This window comes from Miscanthus floridulus, chromosome 3 (assembly GCF_019320115.1).
Source record: "Miscanthus floridulus cultivar M001 chromosome 3, ASM1932011v1, whole genome shotgun sequence".
NCBI lineage: Eukaryota > Viridiplantae > Streptophyta > Magnoliopsida > Poales > Poaceae > Miscanthus > Miscanthus floridulus.
In genome coordinates, this window is record NC_089582.1 from 93,612,518 (window position 1) to 93,626,883 (window position 14,366).

At 44.1% G+C, this 14,366-nt stretch overlaps 1 protein-coding gene across 1 annotated transcript; it reads left to right on the forward strand.

The window, feature by feature from the left end:
- The first annotated feature begins 11,420 nt into the window (after nucleotides 1-11,420).
- LOC136546148 (protein CHAPERONE-LIKE PROTEIN OF POR1, chloroplastic-like) lies at nucleotides 11,421-13,806 on the forward strand. The gene is made up of 5 exons (XM_066538120.1): nucleotides 11,421-11,591; nucleotides 11,694-11,836; nucleotides 12,631-13,013; nucleotides 13,487-13,563; nucleotides 13,641-13,806. The coding sequence occupies exons 1-5, from the start codon at nucleotides 11,539-11,541 to the stop codon at nucleotides 13,789-13,791; spliced, it is 807 nt and encodes a 268-aa protein (XP_066394217.1). The 5' UTR covers nucleotides 11,421-11,538; the 3' UTR covers nucleotides 13,792-13,806.
- Nucleotides 13,807-14,366: the final 560 nt, after the last annotated feature.

Here is a 14,366-nt window from a genome sequence, read left to right on the forward strand (position 1 = left end):
ACTTGGGCCATCAACGAAACAGCCAATGGTACATGAGCTTTTCCTATTGCGTCAAACACTTGAGGTAATCCAGGATTGAAAGCAGATGACCCTGGAGGCATACCATATCCCTACCAATTAGTAGGAATCTGGCTATTCTGAGACACAGGGCCTGACATAGCTGATGCCGATAGATCTGTACTAAGCTGAATTCATCCTCCTGGTAGTACCGGATCTGATCGTATTGGTGTAGATTGAATATTAGGTAAGCCTGTCGATACTGGAGAAGAAGTAACTTCTGTACCCACAACGGCCGAGGGAGCCGATGGAGTATTGACAGATGCCGGCTCTGGTTGGTGATAGGCAGGCCCAACATAATGCGGTGACGCTTATCCTTCTTTGAGAGTTCGAACCATAGCATTATGAATAGTATTGGACAACACATTGGAATGATTAATCAAAGCATGATTTACTACAGAATTAACTATCTCTTGAAGTTTACCAGGATTGGAGTCAAAGGTAACCTGCCGAGGCAACGGCAAATCTTGCTTCTGGATGACTTGTCCACTCTTGTTCAGGCTAAACGATTTCAGACAAAGCTGCCTGTATTCTTCTATGGCCTTTTCCATAGCCTACCTCTATTCTTCCTTAAGATCTTCTTCTGATACCGCGATAATATTCCCCGCATCGATCTCGGAATTGAACATATTGATCGGATTGATTTGTCCCACCGGGCGTGCCAAAAGATGTGTTGATGCAAAAGTGGATCTGCAAACACAAAGGGCTAATACCCGAATCGGTATCCAAGGCGTGCCAGTCGATTTGACCTGTTAATCGACAAGGATGAAGATACGAGCACTTTGGTCCTGACAACAGCGATACGCCCGAAAGTCACGGCCAAGAGGTACTCACGCGGAACTCAAGGATCGCCGAAGGTCGCACTGAAGCGATGCAGCTCGCCGAATCAATGAGAACTCGTAAAGAGAAAATAATGCAAATTGACGAAGTCGCCGAAAAGTAAGTAGATGCAAATAGGAGTAAAAATTGGTTTTGATATTGATTGATATATTTATTTACATTGCCCCTCACTCCATATTTATACCCTGATCTAAAGAGACACAACCAAACACAACTAGGACACCAAGCCCATATCTAAGGAAACACGTGACTCTTACATGAATCATACTCTAACAAATATAGAAAAAGAAATCAACTCCTATCTATTTCCCTGTCCGCCTTAATTACGATGGAAATCTCACTGTCCTTCTTCCCATCGGCATACCCCATGTTTCATCGGCAATAGTCTTCAAGTCTTCCCCCATTAGCATACTCCTTGTTTCATCGGCAGTAGTCCTCAAATCTCCCTTCATCGGCATACTCCCTGTTTCATCGGCAGTCATCTTTACAAGCTGGCTTTCATCGGCTATCAAAGTATACAGTAACTTTCCCCTTGCCGATTAGTCCATTCCGAACATTTTAACACGTGCAAAAAAACGGTGTCAACACACATGCATTTGTCAACTCTGAATTTAGGCACTTGTGCTCTTGAGCTTTTAAAAAGCCAAAAGTGTCTAAGCATAAGACATAATGAAATGAACTTCACAAAATTTGTCATAAATTAATCAATAATATAGATCTAGAAAAAGCAGTGTGAGTATATGAATATTTCCTTTCATCAGAAATTTGGTTTACGAAAAGCAAAATAGGAATAACTCCGAGAAACATTCAGTCAAAAAAGGTTGTCTGTGTGCAAGGTCTCACCTATCATAAACAAAGCATATTTGTTTGAGAAATGCTTATTTGTCATTGGCCTTCTGCTAAGAAAGGACGTTGAATTCAAATGAACTGCAAAGCCATCAGATACCTCAACAATCAAATCTTTACTAAATATTTGGAAGGCTTAGGCTTTGTATAAATCAAGGCGGTCTCTTTTGTTTTTTAAATTTTGAATTGACAAAGGATCATCCAATCCCATCTCAAGGGCAAAAACAAAACAAAGAACCTAGTTACCTACACATGTATTTTCCATGTCATATGGCACGATAACGCAACAATAACTAAATAATCTGCGTTTCCATGTACTGTAGTCCTAACATGTTGCTGTAAATATGTTCCTGAGCAACCAAATTACAGAATGTTTTACGTATGTACTTCATATGCCTTTGTCCAAAGAAAATTCAGCCTGCCATCCCACAAACAAAACAATGGTAGCATATATCAAAGCCTACAAACCAATAGTTTGTCCCATTCCAAATTTCCAAATTGTAAATAGCTTTGCAAATCATTTGCGTAGCATGGATCCCTGAAGTTATGTTTTTCGTAGAACATTGGAAGTCATGAAGAAATAAGGCAATCAAATCAACACCGCAACAAAGGTATCAAAATACACATATAGGTACAAAAAGGATCAATGCATCACCTCCAATATCAGCACATGACGACCGGGAAAAAAGGAAACCCACTGACCCCTTCTGTAAATGTGCATGAACTGCTGGACACCAAAGGCATCTGCATGCTCATTCCATACGAAAATAACCACAATAGTAGGCATAAATGAAGAGCGATATATGTATCTACAATTCTCCATATATATACCTTAAGTCACTTATATTATGGGCCCTGGTCTAATGTGTGGAACTAAACCAAGTCTATCTATATGCAAAGCTATCTACGTTCCAAAGTGAGCTGGACACACACATGGTTTGCAACTGTTGTCTGATTGCAAAGTAAGAAAAGTGCCTCTATTATCTTTAGAGGTCTGAAAAATGCAAACATAGAATTGTACGCTAGCACCATAAAAGGCGCTAGGTATGTTCTCTTGTACTAAGTTAATTAATTATTGGTATGAGTCTTATAAAAAAAACTTCAGGGATGGTATTTCATCCTATACCAATCAAAATTAGACCATCAATGCTAAACAAAAGGTGTGTCTTCTGAATATATAAAGTCTAAATATTTCGGCGTATATGAAGTCTAGAATCAATTCTGAACATGACTGGATCATTAACTAATCTAAATATTCTCATGAATAATGTGAAGCCTGAGCATTTCATCGTTTTCTGAAAATTTCACAAATCTGGAAAGTTCCTGAGTACAGTCCAATTATCAGCTGAAGGAAAAATTAGAGCAGTTTTGGTCTCCAAAAAACAACAGTACGCACTTACTTTGCTGGCGATTTCTAGAGATCAGCTTTAGAATGGAAACCATAATAGACATCTCTCAATCACCTTTGCATGAGAAGAAGTATGTTAACTGATGCGAACATGTACACATTGAACCAGAAAGAAAGGTGAACTATAAACGATATTGATGTTCCAACCTGGGTATGATCATGTTGAGCACAAAGAGGCCTAGAATCGTGGATTAACTGATAAAGCTGAAAAGCAAGCAAATAAAAAACATAAGTTTAGAACAATCACCAGGAAGGTAGGAACAACATCCATGTCCTGCAAAATATAAACGGCAAATGATTACTCACAGAGATATGTAGGCATGAATTAGAGGGGGATGGAAAAATCTCACAAAGTCATAAATGAGTCGGGGAGGGGCTGGGTCGGCCGGCGGCGGCGGCAGACAGCCGTGGGGTAGGAAGCTGGAGGAGTTGGACGGAGGCGTGGAAGGCGAGCGGGAGGAGGAGCGGACCTCCAATGTGGTACCCTTGGGTAGGAGCATCGCTGGGTTTCATCGAGGAACCAGACCGGCCATGCTGCGCCGTCGACACTGCGCCGTGCCGAGGGGCACCAACCGCTCGGGCGTGCTCACGCCGGTGCGCCGTGTAGGGGGTCGCCGTCTCCCCACCGCCGGGCGGAGTAGGCGCTGGAGAGGGTGCACCACCGGTGCAGGCGATGGGGAGGGGCGACACTGTGAGAGGCGGAGCAGCGGCACTAGGGAAGGAAGAGTGCAGGGCGATAGCGATGACGAGAGAGCGGAGGAGACGACGGGATGTCGATTGGAGGGGATAAGATATTTTTTGCGGGCAACCAGTTATCCCGTGAAGCAAGCAAGTGTCAACAGTGCACCCGCACACACAAACAGATAGCTTTTGCATGCATGCAAAGCAAGCAAGGCCCCAGCGGTGTAACACCTCGGTGTTAAGCATGCATTAACATTCCATCTCATGAGCATAATCATCATTTCATTATGCATAAGCAGCATCTATGCATTCCATTCTAAAGAAAGGAAGTGTCATTTCATGTGGTGCTGAAATTAAATTGAAATTCATCATGTTTAAACTATTTGAAATGCCATGCTCATGTTTGGGTGATATGCTTTCTTGGTTTGATCACTAAGATAGCTCATAAATATTTAGGATGCAATTTGGAGCAAAGTTTATATTCAAAGTTTTGCCAAATTATGCTTTTAAAAATAATTCTTCAAAATTAGGGTTTTGAATTAATATTGATTTTAATTTTGTAATTCAAAATCTATTTGGAATTTGACTTTGGTCATAAAAGCGAAGTTGTAGATCTTGAAAAATGGAACAACTTTCTTTTTTACACCAACTTGTGAAAATGCTTTTAAAATGGCTCAAAATGGAATTTTGGTTCTGCTTATTTAAGAAATAAAAAGAAAATCAGTTTATTTTCCTTAATGGGCCGCCGCCTCCTTTTCGGCCCAGCCGCACAGGCTGGCCCGGCCTGCCTCCGCGCCGTGCCTCCCGTTCACCGCGCCCACGCCCCGACCGACGCCAGAGCGCGCACGCCGTGTGGCGGCCATGCGCCGGCGAGCTCGCCGCGTGGCACCACCGACCTGCTTTATCCCGACCGGCCGCGCTGCCTTCAAGGCTCAGCCAACCGCACCCTGGCGTCGCACTCCAAACCCCCTGCCTCTCGCCCTCTCTTCCGCCAGCGCAAGCAGCAGCCGCAGCACGCTCGCTCCGCCACGCGCCATTGCCGGAGTAGCCGTCCCGGCCACGCCTGACCATCGGAGCTCGCTACATCTTTGCCACACCTTCGCCCTGACTTCGCGCAGCTTTTGCCCGTCTCCTTTCGACATGGTATGGCTCGAGCCGGCCGCTATTGCTCATCGGAGCACGACCAATCTCACTGGAGCAGCACGGCTCCGTGGACCTCCCCCTTTTCGCTCCCTTTCTCCTCCTGATTTCACGCGCGTTAGCACCGCCTTGCCCTTGCGAACCTTGTGCGCGCCTCCCCATGCCTTGCTGTGGCCGGGAAGAGCCCGCACGCGGGCATGCCGCGCCGCCGTGTCACCATGCACACCGGCGAGCTCGCTTCCGAGCTCCTCCAGTGCCCGCTCTTGGCGCATCGGGTCCACCTCGTAGCGGGAAGCCGCTGGTGGTGACCTCACCGCCAGCGAGCTCACCGACGGCGAAAGCCGGCCGATCAACGACGACCCCTGCCTCGGCTCCGGCTGACGCGTGGGCCCAGTTTGACCACGGGTCCCACATGGCAGCACCTCTGGGTGCACTGCACCGGGTGCACCTAGCAGATTAGGGTTCGGTGGAATTTCAGTTTTAAAGAAAAGGATTTCTAAAATGATTTTAAAAATTGATTAAAAAGCTTGTAAAATGTATGTCTCGAGTTATATTGCTCCAAAATTGATGAAATAAATTTTGTTGTGTTCCTTGTCACCAGATCTACATGATAAAAATATTGCATGTCATTTTTGAGATACTTTCATGTAGAGCTTTATTTAATTCTTGATATTGCTGATATTTTGTAAAATATTTAGTAAATCCTATATGTATCAGAAAAATATGGTTCTAATTTGGTTGATCTATTCTTGAGATGTACTTTCTGTGAAAAATATATGCCATGCATGTTCTATAGAGAAATATTGAGGTGTAGTTCAAGTGCCTTTAATTGATGATTTTTGTTATTTTCATAGAGAGCAAAAATTATATAAAACATGTGTATGATAATTTTTGTGCAGTGATTGTTTACTGTGTAGAACATAGGAAAAATACCAAATATATTGTTTGACACTTTTCATAGCACAAAGTATTTTTGTGCTCATAATTATGCCATAGCTTGTCATTTTTGTGTAGGCTATTGTACTTATCCAAATGCCATGAAAATTTTATGGTAGTCTACTTAGAGTAGTACTATGTTACTGTAATTTTCTCAGATTTTTATGAGCACCAGAAATATATGTTACTGTTGTAGCCCTAGTTTAAAATGAAATAAACTAATCTTCTTTAATGCATGATTAGTTAATAATGTTTGCTTTGGTGTATCTTTGAAGCATCTTAGATTATTGTGGTGACTTGGCATGTTAGTACAATGGTTGTAGTAGTAGTATAGTAGTATATGTTTTTGGATGATGTTGGCAACCTTGTAGAAGAGCTTTACTTCTACTATGTCCAATAAAGTTAAACATGTTCATCTACATTTCATACATCATGATCATTACATGTCACCTCTCCGATGCACCTATGCCTGAGCACTTATTCATCTGCATCATACAGGATCGCAGGAGGAGTTGCTAGTAGTAGTTCAGGAAGAGCAGACCGGGACAGATCCACAAGAAGTCCAGGCACAGGAGGTGCCAGAGGAAGAGGAGCCGGGAGAGGACTTGCCCGAGTACGTGGATCTTCAACCTAGTTCGTTCGAACGAGGCAAGCCCCGGAGCATTATAAGTCTCCTAATTTATAAAAGCAATTCTTTCTATATATATATGAGTTTATATATTGTTACATTAAGTTGTAGGAGTTGATTGAAACTGTTGATGCATTTATTACTATCCTTGCCTACCTTATTACCTTTTACCCTATTAGGTCAGGATCGAATAACTGCTTAGCCTTGCTTAGACCGGTAGCGATCGGTGATATCCGGTCACCTACATTATAGGTGGTTACTGAAAGAATTTAGCTATGGAAAGAATGATATCCTGAAATTAACCATGTGTGATGGATAATTGGAGACCGGATAGAAAAGTTGGAGGCAATCAGACAGGGTTCTGGGGTGCTGTTAGTTTTCGTCTGTGTTGATTAAGGACCGATCGTTGCTCGTCCCTCTTGTCATGTTGAACGCATGCCTCACATTTAGCTGGCCGAATAAAGTACCTTTCGACCGCGAAGCTAGTGACACTATTCGAGCCAGGATAAACTCGGATTGGCAGACTGGTGCTGAAGGGGGTATGACGGGGATGCGAAGAGTGAGCCCAAGGTGCGTCCTGGTAGTCGGGCGGTCCCTGGGTAGTGCAGTCCATGACTGTTATCCCGTGGCTACTTGGAAAGTGTCATTGGTGATTTGTAGCTCACTTGATCGGTGAGTGTGGTTTTTGTGAGGAATAAATCACCAGCTGGTTAGGAATCGATTCGAATCGCCATCGCTCCTGGATAGTGAGCACTTGACTCAAGTTACGGCATCGTAGTAATTTTGATGGAACATTAATGATTATCTGGATGGTATGAGATATGCTAAATCTAAGTTGGTAACTGGATGTTATTGGTTAATCAAGTGATTGCTATAGTACATGTGCTTACCTAGATGGATAGGTCATAATAAAGATGATGCAAAGTACTTAAAATGGTTTCTTCATGATAGCTTATGCTTTTCGCAAACAAGTCAGCTAGCCCACTAAAGAAAGCCTTGCATAATCCTTGGTGTCGCTTTATTTTGGTTTAAGACGGGTAAGTCTAGCTGAGTACTTTCTCGTACTCAGGGCGTTGTTCCCATTGTTGTTGCAGATGGTCAAATGTACTACGGCTATTGCATTAACTGCCTATACCCGGCAATGGGTGACAACTAGGACCAAGGGCAAATGGTCACTCTGTATCTCTCATCTGATGCTTTTGTTGGAGATGACTACCTACTGGCACTATATCTGAACTAAAAGTGTGTGTGGCTTTAAAACTATTTGCTTCCGCTATTTCAGATTGAACTTGGTTTGTAATAACTTTATATTCTAAACTCTAATGTATCCAACTGTCATTGCGAACTTTATGTAACATGTGACGGTACTTGCTAAACTTGTACGATCTTGGTTTGTATGTCGATTGGTTTGAAATCCTTCGTGGTTTCACGGACTACCGGGTTATACGGGCTTAAGTTTGCTAAATTATCTGCTTCGGCAGAAGATTTTCCTTACTTAATCTCGTATAATTGATCGGTTCTGTTACAATCGGCATGCATGCACGCGTACTCGTATGCGTGCCGACCACCATGCTAATTAGGCACCGACCAACGCGCCACCGTCCATTTACGTGCAACGTATAATCACCAACCCTACTTCATTGAATGCGTCCACCTGCTTGATCTATCCACTACCGAACACATGGAGGAAGACTGGTTGTGACGCGCTTCATCTGAGCCGTGGAATTTCTATCTAACGCACCAACTAAATAGAACATACGTAAACATCCTGGGAGGCCACCGATTCGGCGCGCCTTCGTATCTTTAATATGCACCACATGTGATGAACCCGCGGTGTAAAAGAGCCTTGATATACATGCCACATCCTACTGCAGTATCTAATTCAATAAATTTTATATTCCAAGCCTGCTATCTTAGGAGGATAAAAAAAATGAAAGTTTACCCAATATGAAAACCTTCCATTGGTAAAGAATGTGAAATCAAATTTCGTAGCAAATATTACGTTCTCTCAAGATTATTTTCGTAAGCACACCCTCGTTGCAGCTGTGCTGTTGTACCTCTCAGGCATCGAGAACATATCTATTAGATATCTCGGATAGAACTAAAACATGTGCTCACATTTTATCAATCCATGTATACTTTGTTATATTATTTATAAAATAGCTTCCATGATTTCCCTTCGGGTTAACATACTGTACAATAGCAGCAACAGTTATCAGCATGTTCGTTTGACCGTAAACGATCGTAAATTTCCAACCAGAATAGTATTTTTCTCTCACACCAAACCAGCCAGCAATAATAATCCACGATCGTATATGATCGTATCACCACCAGCCGAACAGGCTGTATAACCATGACGAAGGCTAAATCTAAATAGCCTTGACTTTGTTTAAGACAACAAATTTCAGTTCAACAAGTTTTGAACCAATCATAACCCTAGATATTACTTGCTATTTTTCAACGAAATCATATATTGCACAAGTAGCAAAACACATGGATATGTAACTGTAGAGCATAGATTAAAAAAATAAATCAGAACAGGAGAAATAAGTGTTTGATACCTGAAATTGCTTGGCATAGTGGAGTAGGTTATTGCTGATGGCACTTTGCCAAGCGATGCGCCCTTGCTGGCTGTGCTTGGAGATGACTGCTTGAGTGCCGGCATCTCTTCTGTCTGCATTACATGGAAAAGCCATACAGTCAGCTCCTGCATTACCACATCGTGCGTGCACTTGGAGATTATGGTGTTGACATGTCTGCTGTGGCATTTCGTCGAACAACTTCTGAGCATAAGCAGGTCCGTGATCTTGGCGTGCAAGATTAGCATTTTCTAAACCTCGATGTTTGGCTCCTGGTCAGCCTAGTTAGGGTGGGCACATCACTCAGGCTCGGCTCGTGCCATGGTGGCGGCGACGGAGACAGCCAGGGGCTCCTGCCTTGGTGGTGGTGACGGAGATGGCCAGGGGCTCGTGCTGCGCCTTGGTAGCTTCTGCTAGAGCGCGACTCCGTGCCCACAGTGGCCTCAGCTACATCGCGCGGCTTGGGGGCCTCAAGCCACAGCAGGAGCAGGCAAGCAATGTATCGGCAGCGAGGCAGAGTTGTTGGCAATGATGCCCACGTGGAAGACTCCGTACTCGCCGCCGCCGCCGAATTTGACGTCTCTGTGGCCACAACCGTGGTGCCGTTGTGGGTGGCGATGAGGGGCGGCGGTATCCATGGTACAGTATTGCCCATTGAGTGTGGGCGATGAGGGGCGGCGGCGAGAGAAGGGGCCGGATAGCCCCGGCATGGCTGCTCTCCTATGCGGGCGCGGCTAATGTTTTCCGGTGTTTACACGTTGGCTTTGGTTTAACGTTTGGGCTGTTTATATAGTGTTTAAACGAAATTAAACGGTCTAAACGGTTTTATGCTTTTTAAAAAAAAGTACATATAATTATATATGTGCATGTAAAAAACCAAGTATTCTAGCATTTATATATATTTATCCGAGTAAAAATTAATTATTTTGGTATGTATATATATTTATGCATGTGAAAAGAACTAAATATAGATATTTATGCATGTAACATATCAAGTGTACACATTTATAAATATAATAAACTTAAGTATACAAATTTATCCATACAAAACTAAGTTAGATTTATCTCACGTTCACCTAAACGGCCGTTTAAACAGCTGTTTATCTCGTTTAATGCTGTTTATCTCCGTTCCGTTTATACCGTTTTTTCCGTTTTTTTTTACCATTTAAACGGTCGACCGTTTAATTTTCGTTTACCCCTAAACAAAACAGTTTACCACCGTTTACCATTTATTGGCCGTTTAATCCGTTTAGACCAACACTATAACAGACTCTTTTACTGCAGTAGTGAGGTTGTCGAGCATCCTCTCGGCGGCCAAGCTCGCCGTGCCATAGGCAGGCACGGAGCCAGCGGTGGGGCTAGGGGGGCTCCGCCCCCCTACCGATCGTGAGCAAGTGAAACCCTGTAAAGCAGCCGTTTGAAATTCCAGTTGTAAATGTATAGGTAGGAGGAGCTGAGATTTGCTGAACCTCTTTTCTTGCTAATTGCCGTTGTTTAGCCCCTCCTAATTCTTTTCCTAGCTTCGTCCCTGGTCATAGGGGCTGCACTCCACCTCCATGGCGTGGGCGTCGAATGCGGCGACAGTGACGAGGATGAACGCGGTTCTAGTAGGAGGAAGAGACCAGGGGCTTAAGTGCGTTGGTACGTGTGGCAAGCTTGTGGATCGACGACATGGACAGCAGCTACTGGAACGAGCAGGCAACCAGCTCCGCGCATTTGTCGAGCACATGCTACTACTCAACGGCACGCCATGACTCATCTGCATTGGTACCCGTTGTGCCTATAAGGTGCCCGACCAAATTCCTTGCCCATGCCAGGGAGGAGCAGCTGGCGGCACAGCAGTTTGAGGCGGATGTGGCGAGTCGGGTGGGTTCGGGAGCATTCATGACACCCGGGGCGGGTAGGAGATCCGCGAAGACCACGATCGGACGGTCAGCATCGCTGGTTCACCGGATCGGATGGTTAATGGGCTAACGGGCGACGTGGCATGATCTGGTAGCCCGGTTTCTGGTGCAGATTTCGTATTTCGTATATGTGAACAATGAGTGGTTTTTGCAACAGCACCAAACAGGTGGGCATTTGCATCAACATAGTTACGGGGGGAATCAAACTCCAAAGTCCAAACGGTTATGTGAGGATTTGTAATTTACTGCGAGAAAAGAGAAAAAGATTGAACATAGTCCTCTCCAGAGTGTAAACCCAACACAGCGCAGCCCAGCCCATCAAAAAGCCCAGAAGGAGCCGACAGGCCGTCCTCACGACCCACCAACCTGCCTCCTCGTCCCTGTCTCCTTCTACGTCTCCGTCGCTCCCTATCCAATCCTCCCCTCCCTCCCTGGGTCTTTCCCTCCCCCGCGTCGCGTCGCGGCAAGACGACCTCGCCGCTGCCCGCCTCCCCCCTCTCCCCGCCGCAGGCGCCGGAGATGCAGGCGACGGCCGCCGCATTCCTCGCCCACCCGCTCCCGCGGCTCCGCCGGTGCGCGCGCCTGCCTTAAACCCTCCCTCTCGCCTCCCCCCTCGTCGTGTTATTCCCTGTTTGTGGCGTGCTCAGAAGGTGATGTGGTTTTGTTCGATTCAGCATTGGCGGATGGGGTGCGGATGCGGCGGCGGTGCGTGGGGGCGTCATCGCGCTCCCGCCACGGCTGCGGGGGTCGCGGTGCTCCATCAGCCTCTCCATCGGCGCGGGCGCTGGCGCCGGAGGTGACCGCGAGTTCAGCTACGGTAAGAGGCGTTGAATTCATGGCCTTAATTCAGCCTCTCTGGGTTGCTTTTGTAGTGTAAAATTTTGGTAGGGTACCGTATGTGCCTTTTGGGTTGCCGATGCATGAAGTAAGGAATAGTGTGTGGGTCGTGTACTGCCCTTTAGTTAGCAAACTGATTGTACTTTTTTAGTTTTATTAGTAGGTAGCCAATCCTGCAATGCACACTGCTCAATGTGATCGTGAATTCGTGATGAGGAAATTGGGGGTGGGAAGGGGGCACACTGGATATACAGAATGTATTCAGGAGAATCCTGCATTTTGGCAGGTAACCAGATTGAATGACGCCAGGTTATGCTTTAGGGGTAATTAGCCAAAGCATATGAGTAAAAAAAATTGGCATTTACCTTCAGATTAAAAATTATGTATGGTTGCATTTTCTCTATTGTATAAACATATGGTGTTGCTCTAAATCTTAAGTTTTTGTGCAAGCTCCTGTAATCTGTAAATCGTGGGGGTTTTGTGGACCTAGAAATAATGCTTTTGTACCAACACTAGCCTGGCTGGGGCTGCTGCAGTCATGAAACTTAAAAAAGAAAATGTATATAGAAATTTAAAATCTCATTCAATTAATTATGACAACATTATAGGTGTGAATTTAGTTGTGTGTGATGGCCTGTTTCTTGCAAATCTCAGATTCTATCTTGGTTTACAATATTTTTAGACTGCAATATTTAATTATTTGTTGGGTTATTTCTGTACAAACAATTGCTTTACATGAGGTCATATATCCACCCCTCTATTGGTTATCAACAGAGCATGTTCCGATGTTCTCTAGATACCGAATACGAGATCCCTACAAGCTTCTTGGTGTTGATCGTGACGCATCTGAAGAAGAGATCCGGAGTGCGAGGAATTTCCTCATTCAACAGTATGCTGGGCATGAACCAAGTGAAGAAGCTATTGAAGGTGCTTATGAGAAGATAATTATGAAGAGCTACCAGCAGCGGAAGAAGACAAAAATTAACCTGAAAACCAAGTTAAAGAAGAGAGTAGAGGAATACCCTTCATGGGTCAAAGCACTTATTGGTTACTTCGAGGTGCCATCAATGGATATTATTTCCAGAAGATTGTTTTTCTTTGCTTTCATTGCTGGATGGAGTATAGCAACTTCTGCAGAGAATGGACCTGCATTTCAGGTATGCGCTTTGATTTATCCTGAGATTCTAAGTTCCGTCTTTTATTGTTGGAGGACATGTTTTTGTCTCCATGGCTGTTCAATCTAGGAAGCCGGCCTATGTAGCTTGTAACTTTTACAGTACCTGCTAGGTTCAACTAACTTGTCACTAAGCACCTGAATGCTAAATAGATTTGCTCCTTGTGCATTTGTTTACTTTTACAGTATCTATTAGGTTCAACTAACTTGTCACTAAGCACCTGAATGCTTAATAAATTTGCTCCCTGTGCATTTGTTTGTTCATGCAAGTGTCTAGCATCTACACAGCTTAGTGATCTGATGGTTTTTATCACTTCCATTTGATGATTTCGACAATCAGCAATGTTGGCATCTACTATATCTAATATACTAATGACAATACGGGACCTGATAATTCTAGAGCTGGTTTACTTTTGATCTTGGGCATCACTGAACTGAAATGGTTTGCCTGTGCAGCTCGCAATATCGCTATTCTCATGCATATATTTCCTCAACGAAAAGATGAAGAACCTCCTCAGGGCATCAACCACTGGGTACTGAAACTTTCTTCCATCAAGGCCTTGATTTATCATCAACAACAGCATGTTTACTCACTGTCTTGTTCTTCTAGGTTTGGGGTACTTGTTGGTGGTTGGATTATTGGTTCTCTACTGGTTCCACTGGTCCCAACATTCATCATCCCACCTTCATGGTCCCTAGAGCTACTCACCTCGCTGGTTGCTTACATTTTCTTGTTCCTGGGATCCACTTTCCTGAAATGAACCTGTTTCAATTTTGTAAGTGGAACTGTAGGATTTTTTTAAAGAGGGGATTACAATGACTGACATATCTGGATTTGAGTTTCAGAAAAAAAATTGCTTGGACTGACCTCTTGAGATTGGAGTATTGGCGTTTGCCATGTTCGCTCGGCTAATAAGTCATGGCTGAAAGTACTGTTTGCTGATTTGTTGTGAGAGAAAAATATTGTTCGTTGGCTGAAAAGTATGGCTTATAAGCCAAGCGAACATGGACAAATGTAGTACACAGTTTTTTTTTTTTTTTGTCTTTTTTCTCAGCTGATGTAATACACAGTTTTTTTTTTTTCTATCTGGTGACGGTGCAGGGACAAATGTGGCATCAGTTACTATCTGGCAGTACATTTTGTGCTTTGTGTAGTGGTGAACTATTGGTGTGTTCGCGTGCAAGCATTGAAGCGAGCCTGGATCGCAAATCTGACCCATGGTTAGGGCTTCATGGTTGGATCGCAAATCTAGCGCTTTACACGAATACCCGTCCCCTGCTGTCCCTAGAATGCTGCTTGTTCGTCCTGTTTGATTTTGAAAATCAACGTACGTAT